The sequence below is a fragment of the Anolis carolinensis genome, chromosome 2 (assembly GCF_035594765.1).
Source record: "Anolis carolinensis isolate JA03-04 chromosome 2, rAnoCar3.1.pri, whole genome shotgun sequence".
In the NCBI taxonomy this organism is placed as follows: Eukaryota; Metazoa; Chordata; class Lepidosauria; order Squamata; family Dactyloidae; genus Anolis; species Anolis carolinensis.
Window position 1 is genome coordinate 192,809,228 of NC_085842.1, and position 27,634 is coordinate 192,836,861.

The 27,634-nt window shown below is 40.6% G+C and overlaps 1 protein-coding gene across 8 annotated transcripts in view; it reads right to left on the bottom strand.

Moving 5' to 3' along the window:
* Positions 1-27,634, bottom strand: part of dock6 (dedicator of cytokinesis 6) — a 134,264-nt gene that overhangs the window by 21,545 nt on the left and 85,085 nt on the right. For 5 of the 8 annotated variants that reach the window (XM_062971430.1, XM_008103781.3, XM_062971428.1 and 2 more), the window contains 18 exons: positions 23,417-23,506; positions 21,598-21,693; positions 20,717-20,857; positions 19,446-19,559; positions 17,957-18,127; positions 16,440-16,579; positions 13,816-13,985; positions 13,300-13,451; positions 12,721-12,903; positions 10,876-11,002; positions 9,083-9,167; positions 8,057-8,153; positions 5,954-6,088; positions 5,303-5,455; positions 4,195-4,353; positions 2,191-2,291; positions 1,200-1,392; positions 375-518 (listed from right to left, as the gene is read on the bottom strand). In XM_062971430.1, the coding sequence (XP_062827500.1) occupies positions 375-518; positions 1,200-1,392; positions 2,191-2,291; positions 4,195-4,353; positions 5,303-5,455; positions 5,954-6,088; positions 8,057-8,153; positions 9,083-9,167; positions 10,876-11,002; positions 12,721-12,903; positions 13,300-13,451; positions 13,816-13,985; positions 16,440-16,579; positions 17,957-18,127; positions 19,446-19,559; positions 20,717-20,857; positions 21,598-21,693; positions 23,417-23,506 (2,451 nt within the window). Of the gene's footprint in view, positions 1-374; positions 519-1,199; positions 1,393-2,190; positions 2,292-4,194; positions 4,354-5,302; positions 5,456-5,953; positions 6,089-8,056; positions 8,154-9,082; positions 9,168-10,875; positions 11,031-12,720; positions 12,904-13,299; positions 13,452-13,815; positions 13,986-16,439; positions 16,580-17,956; positions 18,128-19,445; positions 19,560-20,716; positions 20,858-21,597; positions 21,694-23,416; positions 23,507-27,634 lie in introns of those variants that run through there. The other 3 variants (XM_062971429.1, XR_010003179.1, XM_062971433.1) reach the window with 3 other exon arrangements.

Genomic DNA, 27,634 nt, shown 5'->3' on the forward strand with positions numbered 1-27,634 from the left:
ATCAAGCAAGGAAATAAGAGGCTGGGAAAGTAACTTTTACCTGCAAATCACATAGAAATCCCACAAAATGTGTGAAAAAACCCACTTGAAGAAGCACCAAATTACGTGCAATATTTTCTTTTTCCTCTGCGGTTCCTTGTAAAATAGCAGGTAATATGACTTTGCTTCCTATTGCCATTTATGAGAGAGGCCACAAAGGAAAACTGAAGTGTTTTGATGGGGTACAGTTCACAAAAGGGGCAGGAGAGATTATTGGCCCCTCTCCCCATAGTTGCCCTCACCAAAAAAGGAAGTAGAAAGGTTCAACCTGACATTAATCTGCTGCACCCTCTCTTGCAAGCCCTCAAAAGGGCCACATGGTCAGTCCTGCTTACCATAGTAAATGAGGAAGCTGCTTGTTCAAGTAACCCTACAAGCCCTTGCTCAGTGAAGTACTTTCCGGAGCAGATGCCCTCTTCATCAGGAGATAGGATGTCATCTGAGACAGCTGACTCTTCTAGCACATTGGAAGAGATATTCTTGGAAAAAGAAGAAAAGTTACTGTAAGAAGACCAACAGTTCTTCAGATGGAAAAGGCATAAATGTAGATTATCAAGGGAGTGAGTGGAAAAAGGGTGGCCAGAAAGTTGTTTTGCAACTTTCAAGAATGTTTCTCTGGACTCCTCAAATGCCCTGTCCACTCCCCAATTTTTGGTGGAGAAATTTTATCGTGTCCCTCCAGATAGTTTAGAGTTAGGGAGTACCTTTTTCAAAACCAGATGTGACTTCCAATTCACTTCCTGATTCAGCAAAAGGCATCTACCTAATTCCGATTTTAATGTAACATTAATTCAACAAAAAGCACACCAGCAAACAACCAAATACATAAAACATTAGACAAAATACGTAAGAGTCACAGAACTATCCCACACCCACATAAACAAAACCATACAGATACTTTTTCTTAGTATAAAAAAGCAACCTCAACTAATCCAATGTAGTTCACAACAATTATCCTCCCTACAACCTTCTGCTGGAGTACACCTTGTTTAGAGGGAAAAGATAAACCACAAGCTAGAACTTATGTTCATTCAGTTCTTCCAGAGAGAAGCAAAACTAGGGTATGCACATCAAGAGGCAAGAAAAGAGGGATCATGACTTGACACAGAAGACCAGCTCTTGCCCAAGGGTTTCCTACTGCTACCCCATCCTCTTCTTACCTGGAAAGTGACACAGCCCACAGGTAGGTAGCGACAGTCTTCCAACATGCTCAGGTATTCGGCTACCAATGCAGCAGAGTGCACCAGACACTGAGCTGCCTCTGCGTGGTTCCCTCGCTCCGAATGCTTTGCTGCCATGTTCTGCAGCCAGGTCAACCTTAGGTCTGGTGATGTCTGGTACCCCTTGGCTATCCTGAGAAGTAGGCAACAATTGTGGATAGGAGTCTACCATTTTCTGGAGGGGCTTTCCCACTGACTCTGCTTAGAATGGCCTGCTTCATCCCCACTCTGGCCCTTCTAGACAGGAGAAGCTTTATTTCTGAACCTCTCTTAAACTTGTTTCACAAGCATGGTGCTTCCCATTGAAGTAACTGAAGTTCCCCAGCTCTGTTTCCTTTTAATGAAGACACTTTTTTTTTACAGTAATGGCATAGTGCTTTCTACAATTGAACGATGTGTCTATTTTCCAACAGAGGAAAATCAGTAACACATTCCCCAATCCCATACCACTGGCGCATTACAATAACCTTGTCCTTTAATATTCAATAATTTAGCCCTTTAGTATTGCCATGTTTGCCTCCCCCATGTACCTGTCTGGCCCCAGTGATGCAAAAGAACAAACAGGTTATCCCTCAAAGTAAGGCTGTCAGCCTACCAACTCCCAGGCCCGAACACGTATCTATTTTCAATACATGAACAAGTGACAATGGTAAGAAAACCTCAACACCCCTTTTATTATTATACCTATTATTATACCTTATTAAAATACAATAAATACACTTAAAGTGCCTTTAAAATATATAGCCCACCCCAACCTCCCTAAAGCCTGGCTCTCTACTGTCTCAAGTTCAAATGTAATCAAATCTAGCTTTTAAAATCTTAACTCATTCTCCTGGTGAGAAATTATCCTAGAAAGAAGTGAGGCCTCAAGATACATGGCTTCCATATTTTCCTTCTGCTTTTCTACCTGTGTAACTGGTTACTGTCTCACCTGTACATCAGGTCTATTAACATTTCTGGATCTTCCTGGTGTTCCTTCATCTTTACCGTGTCTGTCAATATCATGTGCAAATTGAAAACGAGGTCTTGAACCTGCAGGGAGAGGAGGGATCAATTTCGATTGACAACCACAAGGCACAAAAACATGGCCAATTCTATCAAGTAAGATAAGTGGCATGAATTTGAGGATGGATGTTTAGAACATTGAGTGCCCCTTTTGTGGATACATGTGAACAGGATCAAGGTGAACTCATCTTCTGTTCTAGCTCTATGAATAGGTTTGGGTTCACCTTAACCACCCAAGTGTCAGTCTTCATCTTATTTCATGGCTTCAAAACCTAATAACTTACATTTGAAGTTGGGAAAGACACCAATGGATTGATCAGAAAACAGAAAATTTTACTGGCCACTATTCGCTAAAGTCAATTTATTTTTTGTCTGTTCACCATGTATGGAAAAAGCAGGCTCAAGAATCTAAGAATACTATCAAATAGCTAGAATTTTCCCAATTTAGATATTCAGTAAATGTTAATATGGTGTTCACATTGAATAGTTGCTCAAATAGGAAAAAGATCATTTTTCAGATACAAGATTCTTTATTTTCCCAAATCAGATTTACATTTCATAGTTCCATTAGAAGATATTATATTTCTGTTATCATTGTTCATATTTGAGAAAATAAATTTATTACCTAAGCAACTAAGTGATTCAAAGTAAATCTATTCCAGTATATTCAAATCTCATTTCTGAGTTTTTGTAGACCTTTATAGGAAAATACTGATCAAAATATTATTTAAAATTTCAACATGTAATCTGATAGCACAACTGGTCACTTTCTTTCAGTTCCTTGCAAAATTGAAAACCTATATAACTATCCATATTCATCATGAAATACAGAGACTACAGAGGACCTGAAACCTATTTATTTTACTTTCGTTGATTTAATAATTAAGAGACACTCATTGAATAATTTATTGTTAGAGCTTTTCAAAAATCCAGAGGAAATTAACAAACCTGTTCTATGTAGTGATGCATTAAAAGTTTAGTTAATCTCTATTATAAATAGGATAATGTAGTTGCATAATAAATACTATAAAGGCATCAGATCCCATTTGATCTTGAAGGCTAAAGAGTGTCAGCCCTGGTTAGTACTTGGGTGGGAGACTACAAAGGAAAACCAAGTACTATAGGAGACATTTTGGAGGAAGGAACTGGCAAAACTACTTCAGAGTATTCCTTGCCTGAGAAAACCCTATGAAACTAATGGGATCACCATAAATTGGCAAGTGACTTGAAAACACAAGCAAACACACAATATTTGGGAAGTTACTTCTTACCCTCCGTCCAAAGGACTTGGCTCATGTTAATAAACAATATATGAAATAAAGTTTTAAAGAACTATATTTTGCGATGAAGAGGATTAGATGCCACCATATTTTTTCTTTCTTTTTCTTTTCTTTTTTGTCTTCTTATTTTTCTTATTTTATCTTTTTGGAAAATCTTTAATAACATTTATTTAAAAATATATTTTTCAAAAACAATATTCACTATTTTGCAGAAAATTGAACAGGAATTTGTTTCTCTACACATCAGTTTGGAGGGAAGTTTCAGATTCCCTACATACACAGGCACATTCCAACACTCTTATCTGTAGTTATCGCTAGGCTGAGTGTGAAGGCAACATGACTAGCATATCCATGAAGAACATGCATTTAAGCTCACAAGTGCCCAGATTTCTTTTTCGTCCTTTACCTTTACAACAACCACACAGGCACTGGTGCTTCCTTTCACCTAAAGATCTTTGTCTATTTTGTATGCAGTGAAATGAAGCAACATATCACAAACAAATGACAAATATCACTCAAGACAAGCTGCTGATATTGCTCTCTAGATTAAAGCTCTTAAAGAAGAAGGTAACAAATCTGGAAAACCCAAGCCAAAAGTGCGTGAGTGTTTGTGAGTGCCTTCTGTTCTCTGGGTCTGCTAGAATTGGCACCTGCTCAGCAAAGGTGGTTTCTCGCAGCTCTGGGTCTTCCTCTGCATAAGTCAGAATGGTCTTTAGCGAGCGCCTCAGATGCTCCTCATTGAAGTTCTGTGATGTTCCCACAAGGGAAGACAGGGACATGGTCACCTGCATCTTCACCCGGGCAAAGTTCTGTACAACAGAAACACAGCAGAAAATATTATAGTAACTACTGTGAAAAGGAAATCGCTATTTCATTTAATTTGTAGATGGCATGACATTTTCTGTCTGTACCAAGGTTCCAACTTGGGTTACCAACAGAGAATGCAAAAATTATGTTTTCTTGGCCACGTCTCAAGAAATAAATCTTTAACAATCAGAAAAAAGCACACCAAGACAATTCCCAGACTGCATTTTTGAAGGGATCTGATCAGTCCATGGTATCAAGTGTAGGAAGTCCAGTGATGACCCACATGGGCACAAAAAGTATATTATTTTTCATAAAGCATCACTGATATATACAGTACCCTTTTCAAATATATCAAGAATTGATATATTTTTCTGATTTTATGTATTAATAATAAAATAACAACAATAATAAAATAACAAAGCTAATGGGCAAATCCATTAAGAACAATGCCTTAAAACCCAGGTGTAACTGAGAGTGTTAACTATCAGGATAATAACAATTATAATTAGCATTACATAGTATGACTTCCATATACACATGACCAGTATCTGTGGTTTCATTTATCCATGTCCAACAAAATATGTTTTCTCCAGGCATTTTCTAAATTCTTCAGCATGACTCTATGGATTCTTGGACCAGAATTCCTTCATTTCAATAGGGTTCAGTATTATTCATGGTTTCATGTACACATGTGAAGTCCGGGAATACATCCCCACAGATACAGGAGTTATACTGTATTGTAATGTAAACAAATAGTGGTTCCAAGAAGTAAATTTCAATATAGTTAAGTGAGAAAAACACAAGCTGGGAAAGACAATATTCCAAGGTCCTCTGGACATTTGATTAATCCCTAAACCTCTGGAGTATTTGGCCCTACCTCAGAAAGCATTCTCCTAGCAGAAATGACTGTGGACAGTCTAAGGCCCCTCACTTACTCCCCCCAGTCCTTACGTTTCCAATCTCGAAGTTCTGTCGCATGAGAAGGTAAAGGGAAGTGCTTGCATGGGTCCGGATGGTGGCCACCCTGCTACTGCAATGGCGTAGGAGACGCAAACAAAGATCAGCACACAGCTCTGTGTCTTCCTCAAAAAGCATTTCAGGGAACTGTAAGCACAATGTTGAATGGAATTTGATTTAACAATGACAACAACTGCTTTTCCACTGAGCACAGACAAGGCACTGTATAACAAAGGCATAAAAACACAATCATTTGATTACTTTCGGGGGGAGGGGGGATGGGACACAAGGTTTAATATTAACATTCTTTGTGAATTAAATTTCTCGATGATTTTGGGAAATACACAAAGTAGGGGCTGTTCTGGTCTGGCAGAAAAATACCTGAGTACAGTTTACAACATCCTGGAGAGAAAGGCATACCCAGATGCAAGTCTCAACGTTAAATGTTTGCAAACAAGAGGGCTGATACAGAACAATTAAGATAAACAATGCAACACAGTAGCTGTGTCTATGGATAAGGCCTCTGGATGTAACCCCAGCAAGGGGAACCTAGACAGAGAGAGCTTTACATCAGTGAGCTTTACAAAGTAGCTGATTCCATCAAAGCATTTGTTTCTGCCAAAATTTCCCAGCCAAAGCACTCACCTTGCTCACAAGTGCCCTCTGGGTGGCAAAGCAGTGTTGCAGGAAGGCAGCACTAGGTGTACAGCCCATGCTGTGCAGAAGCACCCTCAGCACCCCACCCAGGACACTCTCCTTAGCTTCTGATAAGATCACTGTCTGAAGGGAATAAGCAAAGGGAAGGCAGAGAGAGAGAGAGAGAGAGAGAGAGAGAGAGAGAGAAAGAGAGAGAGAGACTGGAATAAAATTAGGAATTTCTACAAGAGGTGGAACGCAGCACACTGAAGCCAAGTTTGCAATGTGTCTGAACTGGGACAAAAGCTTTTGCCTAATCAGAGTCCTAGCAAGCTGTCTTGTCTTTAGCAATCAAGATACTGATCCAACCCTGGCATGGTTCAGGAAATTCTAGTTTAGGAACACACAGAATTGTCAGCATGGAAGTCCTATTATATAGAAGCAGATAAAATCAGTGTCAAGAAAATGAAAATCCTGACCCAAATGAAGTCAAATTCTGCAGGACTGAACTTTCCATGACCTTGCTTCCCTCAAATATTCTTCCTTATGATCTTTACTCAAACACAGCCAGGAACAAAACAAAAACAAAAAAGGACAGCTGCAAAAGTAGATACAGTTACCAAAACATCTAAAGCAAACTCTTTATCAAAGGAAATGTAATGCTGTTTAAATAAAAACTGACCAGGACAACTTTTCTCACCCAGCTCACTTAATCAGAATGCTTCAGAGGGGAAAGGCTGGCATCAAACTGTGTTTATTAACATGTGTCCCACTGCCTTTCAAAGAGAATGACTTTGTAATACATTGGGAGCCTCATTCAGCCCCTTCCAAAGTTTGCGATCCCCCAGGCACTGGTGCAGAGCCCCCTCAATTCCTTTAAGGCTCTAGGACAGGAGTGTCAAACTCATCCTCATCGAGGACTACGTCAGCCTTATGGCTGCCCTCAAAGGGCTAATGAATCCATGGACAGAGAATCCGTGGATACAGAGGGTCAACTATAATTTGTATACATAGTGGTTGGTGGTATTTCATTTTTACTCAATGTTACTGTCATTTTGATTATCTGCCATGCAGACTGAGGATAATGGGAATTGCAACCCAACAGCATTTATAGCTCTGAGTTGGGGAAAGGTTAAGACATTGTATCTAAATTCCAATCCCACTATCCTGACTAAACAGAACAAACTGCATCCTTCCAGATGTTACTGTATCACAACTCCAGTTTTAGTCATGATGTCTAATGATGAGAAATACAGAAGTTGTATTCCAGCATCTAGAGGGCTACATAAAATGACGGATTTGGCTCACGAGCCTTGAGTTTGATACATGTGCTCTAGGAGACAGTGAGAACATGACACTTGAAACTGTGCCAGGCGAACATGAAACATGTAATTCCCAGTTAAAGTTAACAATGTGGGGGTAGGTGGTCCTGGAATAATGTCTTTACCACCTAGTAGTTACTAGTCTGGGGTCCCTTTCACACAGTTGTATAACATTCACATTGAACTGGATTATCTGGCAGTGTGGGCTCAGATAATCCAGTTCAAAGCAGATATTGTGAATTATCTGCCTTGATATTCTGGGTTATATGGGTGTGTGGAAAAGCCCTGGGGTTTTTTTTGTCTTGGAAGGTTTTTTCTTCTTCATCCTGATCTCCCGTTGTCTTGGCTTTTGCACGTGATCCAACTAGGTATCACCTTATGCATACATACACACAAATACACACCACTGTTGGTTCTGTCTTGGATTTGCCTAATTAAGGGTCTAAGAAATACAAGACAGATTCCAATAATGCAGAACGGAAACAACAAAATCTCTTCAGCCAACAAATAAAATTTTACAGAAATATAATATGTGTGGTTTTTTTCTTTTCCATTGCCTTAGGATATTTTCCTCTTTTTTGTGATTTTTCCATTCTGAGCAGAACCCTGCCAGATGCAGGATTACACTGGAAAGCAGCGAAATCTTCTTTTTTAAATAGTGCAATCCCTGATCTGAGAACTCTAGAAGAGTTACACTATTAAGCCATAAAATGGAAGGTAGGGCCTAATGTATCTCAGAGCCTCGCCTTGGTGGGCATTTTACATGTCTAGAGTCCCTGTCAAAACCTACCTGCACAATAATTTCCAGTGTGTCCAGTACCACCATGTTGGCTTCTGTGGCCATATTCCCTTCCACAAGAGCATCATGCTCCATTTCATCCTTGGTCCTGAATAAGCGGCAAAAATGGTGTACATTAAGATCACAAGATGCCATACATGGCTGGCAAGATTACCTGCAGATCTCTTCTCACTGAGTCATCTTTCATAGTCAAAGATCAGCACTACCTTTCCCAAATTAGAAAAAATTTAACTTGAAGACATGAGAAGCTGAAGTCCACAAACACCTGCCTACTGGTTCTTGTAGAACTCCCTCTCTGGCCATGTGCCACCCAGAAAAATCACTCTGCCGGTGTATCTTCCTTAGTAGGAAAGAACAGAGAACCTGGAAATGGGATAGTACAAGGCTGAGGCCAGGGAGATCAAAACAAAATAAAAAGGCCTGACTTTCCTTTGGACTTTGAGGCTATGCGAGGCATGTCTGCTTTCTTTATAAGGAAAAAGAAATCATAATCTGCTGGCCATTTTGAATGCCATGGGCATCATTAGACTGCCTAGCCTGTGCCTACTATTGTGGTTTAGCCTGCACTAAGAAGGAAAGAGATGGAGCTAAGGACCAATGGAAGGAAACACATGATTCCTTTGTTATGGGGGATATTTAGATTTTTCCTTATAGATTTCACATTTTCTTCACAATGCCTAGCATTTACAAGGCATTGTTGACACACCTAGTACAACTCTTCCTGGCACTGAGCAGACATTTCCTACTTCCCAAGGCCCCCAATGCTCCAAGAAGAATTTTCTTTTAATTAATATTAATTCATTTGTATTTGTTACTTCCTCCACACAGAACCTAGGACAAAATACAGAGTCAAATATACTTTTCTTTAAGGTGGCGGAAAGAAGTTCTTCTCTCTCCCACAATCACACCTGCCCATGTGATGGGAAAAAATTGGGTGTTGGGGTCAATTCCTTAGAAACTGAGTGTGCACAAGGCATTCCCTTTCCCCTGATCTCCCAGAACTGCCCGCACACGCACTTGTCCACCTTATCCGAATTCTGTCTCCAGTGGGCGATATTCTTCCTCCAGCGCACATTTTCTTGATTTCCAAATGGGGTGCGCTCTGTGAAGAAAAGGGGCTGTCAATTTGGAAGAGCCTCTAGAGAACTAGTTAATTCCTGATCAACAAATAAGGAAAATAAGGAATGGCTCACTCCTCTTGTCACGGGCTCTCTCACAGCCCAATTCTCTTGCACTGCAGCAATAGAGAGCAAAAAGAGAGAGAGGAAGGAGGAAATAGCCCCCTTTCTTTGTTAGCAATGCCTTTCAAATACATCTTTATATTTTAACTGGATTTACTTCCATTTCAAATTTGACTACGGTCAACAGTAGTCACAGACACAAATCCTTGGATTACCCTGCTGCCTTTCACTTACTTACTTATCTTGCCTTTCTCCCAATATAGGTTTACGTCCAAATCCAGCTTTTCATGAAGAAGAATTTAGTCTTACTTTAAAAGCAGCAAAGATTACAGGACATGTGTTTAAATATGCACTTTATTTCCGTGCTACTTTATATTTAGGAAAAAGTTGAAAAGGAAAGAAAGAAATTGTATCACATACACCCATAATGTAAGGATCAAATCTGTGACTTAAGAGAGTAGTCAAGGTTAAACTGTAAGTCAGCTGGCCCTCCATGTTCATGGGGGTTACAAATGCAACACCATGAAAGTGAGAGAAAAAATAGAATAAGTCTAGCACACAATGCATGCACAAAACTGATCTCGGAGGAATCAGCCTGAAATGTAAAGGTCTTCTCAGACCATCTATTTCCTCCTCACTTACTCCTTTTATCCTCACCTTTCATCGTCTCTCCTCCTGCCCACTAGGATACCTAGGACTCCCATTGCCTGTCTACCTACCACAAGCCTAAATATGTTGTGTGTGTGTGTGTGTGGGGGGGGGGGGGTAAGTGTGGGAATAGGTAGATAGATAGAAAAGGGCTTTAAATAGGCTTGTAGGGAGACAATAGGCGGTAGAGTGCAGGAAAAGGAGAGAGGAGAAAAGGGTGTTTAAGGGTGCTACTTAAATGGGAAAGTGTGTGTATGGGTGGGAGCACTGGAGGAAATGGTTTCAAATCTGGATGTTGCTTCACTGGGAAGGTGATTGAGAACAATGGAGGAACGAGAGTTGAATAACTGGATGTTACTTCCATAAAAAAAGAGAAGAATGGAGGAAAGAGTTAAAAAAAACTGGGTGTTATTTTGATGGGAAGGTGAGGAGGGAGCAATGAAGGGAGGAGTTTAAAATCTCCAGTGGGAAAGTGAGGCTCCAGTGGGAAAGGGACTGAGGAACTGACATGTTAGAGGCCATAGAGCTAATTAAGTAGGAGCAACAAACTCACAAATAATCAAATCCGCAAACTTGCGAATGTATAACTTGATGCATTATTGAGTTTGCAACCATCACCTAGCTGAGTCTAAATAATTTCAGTCTGTGTTTATGTATGACAAGTTTGGAAAATTGTAGCCTGTGGGACATATGTAACCACTCCAGCATTTAAAAAACTCAAGCCCTCTCATCAACCACATGAAAAGACCCTTGATTCTTACTTTTTAAAAAGGAAAACACCCCCCCCCCCAACAGCAAACTACCACTCTTAAAGCAACAGGAGTTTAATCTCTCCCTTTCACCCTCCGCATCTTTCCCACATTTGCGAATCTTACCAATTTCTTCTTGCTTCCAAATTTCTTTCAAGAACTCAGTTTTTTGTTTGGGGTCAGTGGGAAGCCTGCTCAAGATGGTTGCCCCATTCCCTTCTATACTTCTCACCTCGGCTGCGTCGAACCATCTCCTGACGTGCTCCAATAGTGCCCAGAATGGCTTCCTCAAGTCGCGCTTTCATGTCCAACGACTTCTTGAAGGTCAGGCTGTTGATCCGTTCAAAGGCTTTCTTGCCCTATGGGATGGCATGGAATCTAGCAATCCTTGACAAGCAAGAATGGAGGTGAGCATAGTTGCTACCACAAACAAGTGCTCAATTCAAAAGGAGATGAGCAGTCGGATGCAATGGCCTTCTGGCCTCACTGGGGCAATGTTTGTGGCAGAGGCCAGACCTGGCAGCCTACCAGCCCAACACTACTCTAAAAGAAGGATTTTCAAGTTGCCACTTTTGACTCACAAAAAGCAGTTATGTAAGGTTTTTAAGGAGAAGGTGGCCTTTATAGCTGACAGCCCCCCCAAAGACTTTTGCTGAAACAATCTGTATTATCAGACTTCACAATAGTTAACCATCTACATTTACAGATTTTCTTTTCTGTGGATTTGATTATTCATGGATTTGATATGTTCTCTAGGTCCTCTAGTGCAACTCTGTGGTCAACTTCTGCCAGAAATTAACTATCCAGTCACACTGGAGGACCTAGAGATTTCTAGAAAACAATTTTCTAGGCATTTATAAGTTGTCCAGTATAATTCTATTGAATGTTGACCATAGGACCACACTAGAAGATCTAGAGATTCCTAGAGAGGTATTCTCTCTAGTTTTTATACAGTATTTTTTATTCACGGTTTTTCATTTTCATGGGGGTCCACCACCCCTATCCCCACCAAATGTGGAGGGATGACTGCATTTCTGGGGATTTTTTAAAGAAAAGGTTGAGAGAAAGCACATGTTTTAATGGCAACTTTCAATACCTTCTTTTGCTGATTTCCCATCTAATTCTCCCAGCATGGTTACAATCCTCCATCATCGTGGGACTGCTGTTTTCAAAGCTTTCCTGTGGACTGCTGGAAGACTGCTACACTTCCCTCCCATATTTGCCTACTTTTTTGTGTTCTAGACTGTGTGCCCACCAGATTTGAGATGCATACCTCCCTAGGAAAACATGCAGCATCATAAGAATATTTTTTGTATTATCTTGCTGCAGGGTTCCAGCAAGAGAGACTTCTCTATTATAGGAGCTCTCTAATTTTTGTCCCTGAGTTATACATGTCATGGGTTCTATCATAAAAACATGAAAAAAGTTTATTAAACTGCAAAAACTTTGTTTTTGCGGGACATCCTGAAGCACATTTTGCTATAGTTTTTCAATGAATATTACAGAGAGTTTAATTCAACAGAGTTCATGGCAGCCACAAAAATGAAGTTTCTGGAGTATAACAATACTTTCAAATAAAGTACTGCACAATTAAATAGGAAATAATACTTTCAACACAGGAACATAATTTTCTTTCAAATTTTGTTACATAGTGTAATTCAAGTATGTCTTTGAGTAAAGTCATTGTTAGGGGTTTAAAAATTGGAATGCATCATTGTTATTGCGATTGTATGCCTTCACATCATTTCCAACTGACGGTGACCCAAAGGTGATTCTATCATGGGTTCTTAAGGCTAAAAATATATGACTTACCCAAAGTCACTCAGTTAGTTTTCAGAGAGGAGACATTCAAACCCTGGTCCCCAGAGTCACAGTCTAACACTCAAACTTTAACCCCCATGTTTTCCCAAGTATCAAAATAAAAAAGAGCTTCCTCACAAAAGTTGGACTTTGGACATGTGCAACAGCACCTGGGAAAAGTATTTACCAATTAAAGACAGGATTCCCGAGTTCTATCTCCAACTGGAGGAGTAAAGAAGCAAGAGAGTAGCCCATCAGACTCTGAGACTAGTCTAACCTTGTACTCGAAGCAGGACACACAGAGGTAGAGAAGGTCAAGGAGCCTATTCACATGCAGAGCAGAGAGGTCAGCAAGCCAACGGTGGAGCACTGCTTCATCTGCATTCTTCAGTACCCAAAGGAAACACACCAGCAGGTTGCGACTTCCTTCGGCAGATAGCATGCTATACTGTCGAGGAGGCTGGAAACAAACAAAGTTCAAGTTATGATAATAGAATTCACATAACACAGACACTTACTGTGCTCATAAAGGCAGTTTTAAATGCCACAAGAGTGCAGTACAATAGAACAGCCTATCCTGGTTATAACAGCACTTGAAATCCCAAGAGAGAACACACACATATAGAGACTTTTTTTGCTGAAACTTGATAGATACCTGAAGATTCTAGGAAGCCCCTTGGATTCATTCCATTGGGACTTCACAGATTTCCAGTGGGTGGAGAGGCTCTCCCCTACTGACATATCCTAATATTTAAAAAACCTGCATAGACAGGGATTCCTCAACCCAACATCTGTGCTCTGCTCATCCAGCCCTCCCCTTCCACCAACCCTAGCCTGGGAATCCATGCACACTCACTACTGACGGCATCTGGAAGACAGTGGAACGGTGAGCATGAGGCAAGGGGGAGCCAGCAATGGCCATGGCAACTGACTGGCTAATGGTGCTGCCATCTCCCTCTCCATCATCAGCCATCACAGAGGCAAGCCGTCCTCGCTGGTTATGGGTGTCTGTAAAAAAGAGATTATTTTCTTTTTGTCCTGTGCAGAAGGGTTTCTTAAATGCACTGGGCTGAAACAACATGGTTTAATTGGGGGGGAGGGAGCAACCTTTTCCCCTGCTAACATTTTGACTATACCATAAAGTCTGTGTAGAACAGACCTTCGCCAGTGAAACTGGACAACTGAATTCTCCTCCTCTGCCTGGAAAAGTAGCAACCACTCTGATACAGATGTACTGAACAGTCAACTGGTTTCTCTCTAAGAAAGTGGAAAAGCACTAAGGGGGGCTGGCTCGTCGCCCATAAGATGAGATCAGCTTTGAGGCCGGCAGCAACTCTTCTTCCTGCTAAGAAGAAATGTTCCCTGATCTCACCTGTGAAGTCATAGAGCTGGGGCAAGGCGTCCATTATGATGCCAATTAGAGGCAAGTAGAGTTGGGCCACGTGTGCCCGTACGGCACGGTCCATGTAGCGGTTGTCAGAGTCGTGGCTGCACAGAAGGTTGTGGAGAGTGCTGATGGCCTTCTTGTGCAGGAAGAAGGCCCTGAGGAAGAATGTGAGCAATACTGTCAGAAAGGGCTTACGCTGAAAGATCATTGGAGACCTAACCATTAAACTCTGCTGCCTCATTCAACCTTTTGCTCTAGGTCAGTAGTTCTGAACTTTTGATCCTCCAGCTGTTTTGGACTTCGACTCCCAAAAATCCAGCTTGCTAGCTGTTAAGACTTGTGGGAGCTGAAGTCCAAAATACCCGAAGGACCAAAGGTTGAGAACCACTGTGGAGAAGTTTTGATTAATAAGGAGCACTGCACACATGCTGGTGGAGTGCCTCCTTTCGTTATTAATTCACATGAGTCACAGCTGAGTACTATCATTATATTTCAGCTCCAGGGCTGAAAAGAAACTAAAATGAGGCCCATTACAAGAAAGATGAGTATCACATTTCAACTAGGTGATAGTGTTCAGTCTTTGGGACAAAAGTGCAATCCCTTTTAAAGCTCACACTTGAAGCTGAGATGTGCACGAGTAATAAAGGTTCAAATAACCTCTATGAGACAAAACCCTTCTCATCAGCTGTAGGTGGTATGCTAACTGTGACTTCTCTAGAAGAGGGTACACCCACAGGCATCCAGTTGTCAATACATTACTCATACATCTCCATGCATCAATAATATTCTGTTTTTAGGCTTGGTGTTGCGTGTGGTACACAGGGTTGACTGTTAAGGCCACTAGAAAACTTAATAAGAAGCATCTGCTATTTTCTGCACTGAGGCTTGACCTATGAAACACTGTGTTGCCAACTTTTGAACTCTGTACTGCCTCCTGCTCTTTTCCTAGGTATCACTTATACAATCATAGAATCATGGAATTGAAAGAGATCCCGGGGGCCATCCAGTCCAACCCCTTACCATGCAAGAAAGCACAATCAAAGGACCTCTGACAGGTGGCTATGCAGTCTCTGCTTAAAAACCTCCAGAGAAGGAGAATGCACCACGCTCTGAGGAGGCAGCACATTCCACTGCCGAACAACCCTTCTTGTCAGGAAGTTATTCTTAATGTTTAGGTAGAATTTTTTTCCTGCAATTTGAATACATTGCTTTGTGTCTCAGTCTCCAGAGCAGTAGAAAATAAAGATTGTCCTCTCCTCAATGCGGCATCCTTTCTAACATTTAAACATGTCTATCATGTCCCCTTCTCAGCTTTCTCTTCTCCAAGCTAGATATACCCAGCTCCCTCAGCTGCTCCTCATAGGGCTTGGCTACCAAACCTTTGATCATTTTAGTCACGATTCTCTGGATATGTTCCAGCTTGTCCATATCCTATTGAAATGGGGTGCCCAGAACTGGACAGAATGTTATTGCAGGTGAGGTCTGACCAAAGCATAATAGAATGGGACTATGACTTCCCTTGATATTGACACACTATCCCTACAGAAACAGCCTAGAAATCACATTGGCTTTTTAGCTCTGCATCACACTGTTGGCTCATGTTCACTAAGACTCCTAGATCCCTTAACACAGTTTGTTTGTTTGCTTTCTTTTATAATCATTTTTATTAAATACACAATAAAAAAATCTATGAATAAATACTCCATAGATTATCAATACACACACATCAAACCAGGTGTCACCATCCTATATCTGTGCATTTCGTTTTTATTGCCAAAGTGTAGTTTCGTCAATTTCTCCCTGTTGAAATTCATTTTGTAAGTTTTGGCCCAGCTCTCTAAACTATTACGATCATTTTGGATTCTGATTCTATCTTCTGGGGAATTCACTAGCCCTCCCAATTTGGTGTCATCTGCAACTCTGATAAGCATGCCTTCTATTCTCATCATCCAAATCATTGATGAAGACAAACCCCTGTGGCACCCCACTGGTCACTTCTCTCCACGATGAGGAGCCATTGGTAAGTATAATTTGAGTTCAGGTAGTTAACCAATTCCCAGCCCACCTAATAGTAGCATTGTCTAGCTCATATTTTATTAACTTCATAATTTCTGGGCCTCATTTAACCTGCAGGTTAAATGAGGCCCAGAAATTATGAAGTTAATAAAATATGAGCTAGACAATGCTACTATTAGGTGGGCTGGGAAATGGTTAACTACCTGGGAGCAATGTATCCAAAGGGCTGCTGCTCCACATTAAGCTCAGCTTCTAAGGCTCTGCTCTGAGTCCCTCATGGTGTCTGAAGTAAGGTGGGTGAAGATTAAGCACAAGGCTTTGAGTGTTTTAACATCATCCCTTGGAAATCCTTTTTTTCAGGAAAGCTTCCTTGGAAACAGTGTCTTTATTTTCTCTTTGGTATTTAACCTGTCCTTCTGTTTTAACTAGTTTTATAGTTTAATCTTATCTGCTGTCTCCGATTTGCTTTCTCTGCTGGCATTTAGTGTGTTCCAGATTTTTATTCCTGTAATATGCCTATGAGATTCAGGTAGTAAACCACATAGAGCAATGAACGAACCCCTGATGGACACTATGTTGAGGAACACACTTACCCTTCAGCATCTGGATCCAAGATAAGTGCCAGCTCCATTAGCACCAAGCCTGCCAGAAAGTGCTGCTGCCGAAAGGCCACAGACAGCTCAAACATGTTGGCCACTCGCTGATCCTGAGTGTGGCTGGAGAAGGCTGAGCCCTGGAAAAGGTGAAAGCATATGAGAAATCATGCAGAACTGTCTACCAGAAACTATTCCCAGAATGCTATGAATTCTTCATGTCCTTAGAATCTCAGGAAAAAGTGCAGCATCTCTTTCTACTATTAATCCAATTGCCTTTCCCAAATAAGTTGCTGTAATTTAGTTCAAGGATGGGAAGCCTCTATTATCCAGCTCACAACTGTTTCACAATCTCTGTCCCTTCTCCTTATAATGGTCTACAAATCGTCAATGCTCTTATCTCTGATCAAAGAAAAAAGCTGGGATTTCCCTGCTCAGTGCTTAAGAAAGATAACCTTTCTTCAGGTGACATTTATTTATTTATTTATTTCCAGAATTTATACCCCGCCCTTCTCACCCGGGGGGACTCAGGGCGACTTACACAGTTGGCAACATTCAATGCCAAGAACACAACATGATAGCCACTTGCAAGGATGCCATATTTAAGATAGAGCTGGCTTGTTTTCTGCTGCTCTAGAGACTATGGAACAATGGATAAATGGATTGAAACTGTATGAAAAGAGGTTCCACCTAAATATTAGGGATAACGTACTGATGATAAGAGCTATTTGACAGTGAAATAGACTGCTTTGTAGTGTGGTGGAGTCCCCTTCTCCAGAGATTTTTAATCACATGTTGGATAGCCATTGGTTGGGAGTGCTTGGATTGCAGGGGATTGGACTGGGTGGCTCCTGTGGTCTCTTCCAATTCTATGACCTTATGGATCAGCACTGGTTTTCAGTTGTGATAAACATTAACTTCTTAGCTAAAAGCTCAGTTCCACTGCTGCTCTTCTCTGACTATTTCAGGTCTTTTCTACCCACATTCTAGAGCAGTATTTCTCAAACTGTTCCTCCAGGTGTTTCAGACATCAACTCCCAGAAATCCCAGCCAGTTGATCAGATCTGAGGAATTGTGGGAGCTGAAGTCAAAATATTTGGAGGAAACTAGTTCTAGAACAATTTCTAGACTATGTTCTAGAACAATTTACAACTTTAGTTTTTCTCAGCTACTACTGAGCGAAGCTCTATGTTTTGAAGCAATAGCCTCTCACCACTGGAAAAGACAAACTCTTGCTCTTTCAAAATGTTCTTGGAAAAACTATTTCAGCAAAACCTTTTTAGGCTACGTATCTCGCCACTACCATGTGACTGAAGAGCCCACTGCTGGGCTACTTGCATAGACATGTTTTTAAAAGGATAGACTAGATATATGGAGGAGAAATCAATCTAAGCCTAACAGAAAGGAACAACAGACTTCCAGATGAGTTTGTTGGAGGTAAGAGTGCTAGATCCATGGCCTGAGACATCTAACATATTGTTTTTCCCTACTCCCTTCACTTCTGTCTGCATGCTTACTTGAGAGGTTGCTGAGGAAACAGATGGGGATGGGGAAGCAGGTGGGGAGAGGCCACTGCAAGGTAGGTTCAGGGTGACATAGTGCTCATGGCTACAGGTAATACGGATCAAATCCATCCTCAGTCCAATGAGAGTGTTAGGGTTCTGTGTTGTCAGCAGCCGGTTATTGATCTAGAGAGGAAGAAGAAGCCCCTGGTTATTTTGGGACATAATAGAACAATGTAGACAATCACCTGACAGGCTTACCCCAAGCAGCTCTCCTTCCCCAACATAACATTACAACAGCCTCCTCAACTGCCATAAAAAAATTATGTGAACATCCCCTCCTTTTCAAAGAAGATAAAAGTCCTCTTGCAGATAGCAGGATCATTCTGGCTTACCATTTTTTAAAAAAAAAAAAATCTGTATAGACAAGCCCCAGAAGAAAGGATCTGAAATTTTTAGGAAGGAAATGTGCCCCCACATAACTCCTGTAAAGAAGTGTGTTTTTATTTTGATTTATAGATGTCATGTTTGTTTAATTTCGTTTTAAAAGTCATGTTTAGCTATGTTTAGAAAGGGTAAGTATTAGTCACCAGTGCGTGGGGGATGGTAACCAGCTCTGCATTCTGAGGCAGGTTGCCATAGTAACGAGGGCGGAGCCAACCGCCGTTTGAAGGAAAAGGAGGGAATGTTTTAAAAAACAGTTTAGTCTGTGATTTTTAGTCACAGGGAAGACACTGGTTCCAGGTTAGGGAAACCAGGGGAACTCAGATCTCTAGTGGTGTTAAATTAAGCAAGTTAGGTGACTTGTTTAAGTTTATTTGTAGAGTCTGAGTAGGAAGGAAAAGCATCCCAGTTAGATCCAAAGTGATCAGTTATTAACTTTGCAACCATCATCTAAGTGCATTTAAAGAAGTTACTATAACCACTAAGCTCTGTGCCTGAAATAAACTTGTTTTTGTTCTTCAATATCCAAGTCTCTGTCACCTATATTCAAAATTAAGTTACGATACCATCTAAAGTAAATAAGACAAATAAAGAAGATAAATTCCCCTCTGTCTGACATCTCCACAATTGGTGGCCGCGGTTAACTAAAACATATTTATATTGGTGGCAGCGGATATAGTTAAATATATAATAATATAATTAATAAAAAGATTCCTCCTCTACCCCACATCACCACAAATTGGTGGCAGCGGTGGGATTTAAAGATTCCTGCCTGCCACATTTCCACAATTTGGTGGCAGCGGTGGGATATAAAGATTCCTCCCTGCCACATCACCACAACTCCTGTTCCACAAAGACATGGCTACAAACCTGTTTACTAAGTTTCTAACAGAAATCATTCACTATGCTCAGTGTTCCATTAGGAATCCTGAAATACATATCATTTCTCACTGTAAGCAATGGAAAGAAAACCCCAGTCCTGTGTGCCAGTCAATGTGGTCTCTGTCCAAATATACAAAGATTATCTAAGAGAAAGGGCACCATCACTTTCTCTTGTTACCTGCTTGTAATAGGAGCGCAGAAGGAGGAAGACAAAGCCACGATCCATGAGGGACAGCAGGTCATTGAGGAAGAAGGCCAGGCTGCTGTTGAGACGTTCTACCAGCTCCACATCCTAAGAAAGAAGATCAAGTATATGCGAGGTGGTAACTAAAGAGACCTCCATGGCTCTTTGGTAGGGTCAACTAGCAAGGAAGTCAGAGTAGGGGTATGTGAGCATGTAGGAAGCGGTGAACACGGCAGGCAGGACACAAATGAACAGAGCTCTAGTACATTCCCCATATCATGCCATTAGGGCTTGAGCAGGAAAAGGTCTCACCATGTTTTATCAGATTTCATCACATCTAGGAAGAACAGGGAAGAAATTTGCCTAACGAAGTTTGGCTTTCTATAAAGTTAGGTAACATAATAATATATTATTCAAAACTAACTAGTTGTCAAAGCTTAGCTTAAAGCTTCTAAGCTGCACTGTATCTGCAAGTTTGTTTACATAGATTAGTGGGTAGAATCTGGGATATATATTACTTCATCATTTTTAAGAGCTACTGCAACTACACCATGAAGGTACCTCATTATTTTTATGTTGCAAGATGCTCAAAATTACAGTAGAGTCTGTAATTATCCAACATAAATGGGCCGGCAGAACGTTGGATAAGCGAAAATGTTGGATAATAAAGAGGGATTAAGAAAAAGCCTATTAAACGTCAAATTACGTTATAATTTTACAAATTAAGGACCAAAACACCATGTTTTACAACAAATCAACAGAAAAAGCAGTTCAATACACAGTAACGTTATGTAGTAATTACTGTATTTATGAATTTAGCACCAAAACATTGCAATGTGTTGAAAACATTGCCTACAAAAACATTGACTACTAAAAGGCAGACTACGTTGGATAATACAGAATGTTGGATTAGCAAAGGTTGGATAAGCAAGACTCTACTGTATCATCTTATAACAATGCTATTTTGTTTCATAAGTTTTCTTAGAATTTATATTTTATACAAAACTCAGATCACAGTAATCACAGAGCACACAATTATTTGAGAGAGCTGAACATTACACAGGAGCACATAATTGTTTACATTTATGATTTCTGGGAAGAACAGAGGAATCTGTACTAATTTCTTACATGATGAGACAGAAGTGCTTCAAGTAGCACATTTTGAACCCATCACAAGTTAACATGCCCTCAATGTCATGGTTGGATGGGTAATTTGGACCCATCCCAACATATTTGCCTGCCTGTGCAGATTTAAAAGCCCAAACCTTTTGGCAACGACTAGCAATTTCGGCACTGATGGTGCACACCAGAGCTGAGATGTCATCAACAAATCGGCCAGGGAAACGTAACTTGCGAGGTGCCTCTAGCTTGTCACATAGGAAGAGGTGGTGTGCCATGCTCTTAACCTACAGGAAGGAAGCAGGGCCAAGGAAAAGTCATCCTGGATCAGTAACAAAAGACCAATACACCCATGTCTTAGGGGCCTCCATTCTGGACCTGATGAACCAACCTATATGGCCACCAAAGACTGAGGAAATCCTTTGTGATAGTCATTTACAAGAATTGATTGGGTATTTCACTTTGTCTCTCTGTACAACGTGGACTGAGAATTATTTCTACCTTTGAAGTTACTGTGGTCAAATTACTAACCTAACTGTTGAGGAGTTACATTTCCCATACATAGTTAACAAAATAAAACAGCTTAAAATTCATTTCCTATCTAAATTTCCCCAGCATAGGACGCATAGTCAGTCACTCTTGCTACTGCCCTTGAAATACTTTGGTCTGCTCCACAATAAGAGAAGGTGAAACATGTGTCTCGATGAGAATGTTTCCAAGCAGTACCAAGTGCAACTGCACACCTGTTCTTCTGGTGTCAAAGGGCTTTGGTAGAGCATTCTTTTAAAAAAAAAAAGCCATCAAGAATTATAGCAAAAATATCAGCACACCCTCTTCACACACCTGAGGGACATGTCAGGCCTCCCAAACTTTCTATTTGGGATGACATCGTGCAAAGCAGGAAACTGAACATTGTACACCAAAGTACGAATCTGAAAGGGACAACAACTATGCAAGTAACCAGATCAGGAATACTCCCAATCACAAGATATTCAGTTTAGATATATCAGCAGTTAAAAGAACCTACCATCAGCTGGAAAAAGAACCAGGCCTGGTGCAAGGCAGCCTCTCGCACAGAGCTGGTGCTCACCACCCACTGCAGGGCTAGTTCTTCATGAAGCAGCTGTGATTCCAGACAGCAAAAGACAGAGAGTTACAAAGGGAGCAGGGACATGGCACACCTCTCTAAAAAGTTAGGGCCATCTTTGCAGAGTCAGTTCTGCAGTGACAGACTAGTGCTTTTGCAGAGAGCAATACCTTCAAGCCAAAAAGAGAGAAAAAAACTGATAAAGCAGCCCTCATCTATACTCCTTGTTCTCCAAACTCAGTTTATAGAAGTCTGGTTCCCTCACTGAAAACAGCCACCACTCTTCTTGCTGTTTCAATTACAGACCAAATGGAGCTTAGCCATAGCTAGGACATGAGCCAGGTTTTAACACACAAACTCAGTCAGCAGGACCAAAGAACCCTAATGATTTTTTTTGTGTGTGTTTGTGGAATCATTCACCTTCAATCAACTTTCATGGATAAATGCTCCTGGCATATTGATGTCATTCAACACATTTCTCATACTTATTCTTTCTTCAGTATCATCAGCTAGGACAGCCAGATGCTAAAGAGAAAGCCTGCAATAAACGCAGCCACTGAGATGGATTATACGGTTTACTCCAGGCTTTCTGCATGCTTGGGTTTGGAATGCGCGCACGCACGCACGCACGCACGCACACACACACACACTCCTACATAATGTTGTCTTCAAATGTTTCGTTTTCTAAATTCTTAAAACATCATTATTTGGCTACAGTAGTCCAGTCTAGACTAGGCATTCAGAATCTGACATTCCAAACCTGTATCCCGCCTTCTGTCATTTTTTTTTTCATTTGAACCAAAGCAATAAAAATACAAACTTCTTTATTTCCCTTCCCATCAAAGGCTCATCTAGGAGCAATTCCCATCTTGGATTGCTTGAAAGCAACTGTAGACACCTGAGTCCACTCATGTATTCCTGATAAGTACTGTGGATTTGTCAACAGTAGATTAGGGTGGTGGGACTGAGGAAGCTTCAGGTGCATTATGAATGGAAGAATCAGAATACCAGCTCAGCCAGAAAAAAAATGAGGAATGTTACTGACAACAATGCTGAAGGGACAGGAGCGAAAAGCAAAGCAAGAATGACAAGTGTGATGACCTTAACAAGCAGAATGGACTGTTTGAAATCACAGGTAGTTTGATTCCTGCAACAAGTACTGACATGGCATAATTCATGTCATGCTGAAGATCCATCAGTATTTAGTATCATTCATTTGTAGTACAGTGTTCCCTCACTACTCTGTGGTTCACTTTTTGCGGATTTGCTGTTTTGAGGCTTTTCAATAAACTCTAAGAGAATATTATAAATAATAAAAAAAATACAATTTACAGCCTAAGGAAGGGAGGAAGGAGAAGTCGAAGGGAGAGAAAAGGAGCCCAAGCTGTAACGGGAGGAGGAGGAGGCAATTTATCAACACATAATTGGTTGATAAAGACTTAAAATAGTGTATAACTACTAATGTAGTTTAATGTATAAACATTAAAATATAGTGTCCCTACTTCGCGGATTTTCACTTATTGCGGATGGTCCTGGAACGTAACACCTGCGATTAGTGACGGAACACTGTACGCACAACATTGTTAAAGAACACAAATTCTTTCTCCACCAAAGGCCAACCAGCCCCCAAACTATGTGTGTCTCTTGGGAAGTAAGTCATGCTGTTAAATTCAACTAACTCCCCAAGTGTGCATCGTATCATAGCTGAAGTCTAACTTCTCGGAAAATATTTCTGGGAAGCTTCCCAGTCCTTCTCTACCTTTCTGGTCGTTGGTCTCATCGGGATGGCCGGAGGAAAAGTGGAGCCCTCAAGATAGGAGGAGATACGATTAGGTGCTCGCTCTGCAGCCTGTGAGATGAGGAGCAGCAAGAGAGAAAAGAAGAGGACACGATAGTGGTAAAGAGGGTATTTCTCAGAATGGAAGAAATGGCAAGGTGATAGTTGAAGAAAACCAGCCTGGCCTCCTTACCTGAGGAGGCAGCCCAGAATCTGAAAGCCAAAGGTACTTTGCTTGAAAGCAAGGAAAGTTGGATTTGTCAGGTAATCAGACCCAAGGCTGTTGCTCAGAAGATTTCAAGATACCCCATGAATGTTCTACTCAGTGCTGCCGAGATCCAGAAAGCTTAACCACTGAGCAAAACAATTAAACAATATCTCCCTTTCCCTTTTCTTTTATTTGATGCCTTACAGCAGTGGTTCTCAACCTGTGGGTCCCCAGATGTTTTGGCCTTCAACTCCCAGAAATCCTAACAGCTGGTAAACTGACTGGGATTTCTGGGAGTTGTAGGCCAAAACACCTGGAGACCCATAGGTTGAGAATCACTGCCTTACAGGCATCCTACCCAGCCTCCCCCAACTCAAATTCCCTTGAATGCTTCTTCCTGCCCCCAAGCTGCTCCTTCCCCTGGCTCTGGGGCCCTTGTCCACAGTTAGAATAGGCAGGAGGAAACCAGAAATGACAAGCGGGCTGTCAGGCTCTGAAATCCCCTGTGGTTGACTGAAGAGCTTCTCCTCCAGCAAATTAAACTAAAAGAGTTAAGGTAGTTTCATGGGGACAGAAGAGTTTATCCATCCAGGAAATTGAAGCATGCAAAAGCATTGCAAGGGTAGCAAGTGCAATTTATCCTCATTCCACTGGAACAGCCCCAAAACAATCTGCTCCAACATCTAGAACTGGCAAGCAAGTCTTTGTTCCTCTGTCAACCTCAGAACTATGGTATTACATGCAAAGGTAGAGCTCAAAGGATGGTTTCATTTACTGTGCATGAGCCATGGGCATTTGCTTTCACAGCTTCATATCCAAACTCTATAATGGTGTCATTCTTAACTGTTTACTGAAACCAGACAATTTCACAAGCTATGGTTTGAAGTTACCTCGTTTCCTTACATCATTGTCAATTAACAAGTTATTTTGCTTTAAAATAACGGTAAAATACAGTTCAGTCAAAATTTGATATGAAATCCAAAAGAGGTCAACCTGTGCTACATACACACATTATTTATGCATATGACATTGCTGTCACAGGGTGGGGAACAGGAAGAATGTTTAAATTGGTTTTGTGCAATATCAAACTAGGCAGATGAGCAGTCCACAATAGCCAAATAGTTGCCTACTGGGATTAATTATACTTGACTGATTCATCCAAAAGTAAATAAACAGTGTGTGCCAGGTATGGGGTGAAGGTGACCTGACAGCAGGAAGGCTAGCAAAGTGAAGGCCATGACAAAGACGTTTCGCCCTAGAAACATCACAAAAGATTTTGCAAACATCCCTAGAAAAGAACCACAAGAAGTACGAATTTTTAAAAAATGAAAGAAGAAACTTTCAGAACCAAATTTTAAGGCAAAGTGAAAGCAAAAGCACACAAAATTGTTCTGGTGACATGCAACAAGAGGCCTGTAGGTACACTAGGCACAGGTTAAAAATATGAAAAGCTCTGATCTAAATATAAAGAATCTAAGTCTGATTAGAGATAAGCAAAACCAGTCAGATCATTGGCATTATTTCTGGAGGTGAAAAGCTTAAGGGGTAAAGGCAAGCCTTTTCCCTTTAACCATGAAAACTTAAATATTTCTTCTCCCTTAATTAAAATGTTATGATCTTCTGGATCACAGGTTATATACTGTGACTTGCCTCATATCCCCAGCCTATGAATGATGGAACATTAGCCATCCACTTCAGCTCCACACTGTAATATGGGAATATTACCCTAACCCATAGGGCTGATTTGAGGATTACTACAAAATGTATGTGATATATTTTGAACAGATCAAGCATACAAATGTTCAAGTGCTGTCACAAGTATCCAGCCTCATGTGAAAGCAAACCAAATCCACTAGGTGCCTCAGCAGCATGATGCTGATCAAAGAGTTATAGCTCCATGTCCTAAGACATACATGCAAATAAATGAGAACAGGTGATAGGTAATACAGAAAGAAAAAGCACAGTCAGAAAAGTTATACACTTTAGCAATGAGCAGCCAGAGACAATGACAAAGACAGGGCGAGCATTTGGTATGCATCCGGAGAAGCAGGGGGCACAATACTCCTGCCTACCTCTTTTGCGTTGCACTGTTCTCCAGCTTAGTAATGAGAAATCTATTCTTCAGGCAACACTTAGGAGGTATATCCTTATACAGTAGAGTCTCACTTATCCAAGCCTCACTTATCCAAGTTTCTGGATTATCCAAGCCATTTTTGTAGTCAATGTTTTCAATATATCGTGATATTTTGGTGCTAAATTCGTAAATACAGTAATTACAACATAACATTACTGAGTATTGAACTGCTTTTTCTGTCAATTTTGTTGTAAAACATGATGTTTTGGTGCTTAATTTGTCAAACCATAACCTAATTTGATGTTTAATAGGCTTTTCCTTAATCCCTCCTTATTATCCAAGATATTCGCTTATCCAAGCTTCTGCCAGGCCATTTAGCTTGGATAAGTGAGACTCTACTGTATTTTGGATTTAAATAAACTCACCCTTACCATATATACTCATTTGTAAGATGACCTTATATGTATGTCGAGGACAGGTTTGGAGGCCAAAATTTTGGATTTAGATATGATCCATGAATAAGGCAAGGGTCAATCCACAGAGAGGTGACAATGCCATCACTGCCTTGGGAGGCCAGTCACCTCTATTTCCCCACCCAGGCAATCAAAAAGGCCAGAATCAGTTCCACATTGGAGAGAGTGCAGAGTGTTAGTGCTTCTTTTTGGTTCTCCTGGGGAAGATTAAGCTCTCACCTTTTGCCATTCAATTCAAGAGAAAAGAATGGCTTTTAAACAAATAAGTGCTAAGATACAGTACTTACACTAGCCTGTGGATAATTCAACCCAGGTTTTTTGAACTGTTGTTTTCAATAGAGTTTTTACATTTATCTATGAGTACTTAAAAAGTTGGCTACTAACTATCTACAGTCCAAGTTTTGCAACCTACAAGCCACATGTAGATTTTGAGGAGTGTACTCTGAGTACACTTTCCGAACTCTCAACTGCCAGGAAATTAAAGAGAATCATGCCTCAAGAGTGCACACTTCTCCACTGAAATGCTATTCACCCTACTACTCACTGCTTTAGGTCACAAAGAACACTTTTGTGAAAACAAGTAGTGATGGGAAGCTCATTTCCTATTTCATAAAAATTGGTGGGTGCAGATTTCCAGAGTCCACAAAGTGGTAAAAAGGTGAATATCTGCAACCCACACAGATGCCATTAGATGGCACTGTTGCAGAGTTCTGCTGACCCTATATTAATAAGAATTTTTTTGTAGTGAATACTATTTTATTGCTATTTATTTTTGCATCTGATGGCTTTTTAGCAACAAAGTCAGCATAGAAAGATTAATAATATAGAAAATAATAATAAGAAAACCACTTCAGAATGGTTGAAGGTGTCCTACAAAATATAGGTCTGGCATGCAGAAGATAATTAAGCAAGTATCTGTAATGCTGTCTTCCCTTAGGTCCCTAGGAGAAGCACAGGCATTTATGATGTCTTGCAGTTAAATGAATGTGAGAGGACTAAAGCAAACCCTAGCTCTCTTACCTGATGCGAGAGCTCCGTGGTAGTTCCTCAATACAGCAACTAGGCAATATTTATTATTAAGACTAACAAAACTGTTACAAAACACAAAACTTCATATCAAGTCTTTATAATGATGTTAAACAGAGCAATTGGTTGAAATAAAAGCCATGGAAACTAATTCAAAGATTTTTCTACAAGTTGTGTAACATCTGTTACCTTCCCCCATTATTTCTGTATTCATACAACCTGGGTAGATATGCCAGTATGCAGTACAGTGAATCCTGACAGTGATGAAAAGCAAACCTAAAAGTGAAGAAAGCTCAGGGGGCTCCTTGCACCCAACCTTTTTACAGAAGAATCTTACTGATACTTTAAGCAGCCATCTGTTCAGAGGTAACATCAACTCTTGCAAATTAACATATGAAGAAATACAATACATTTATCAT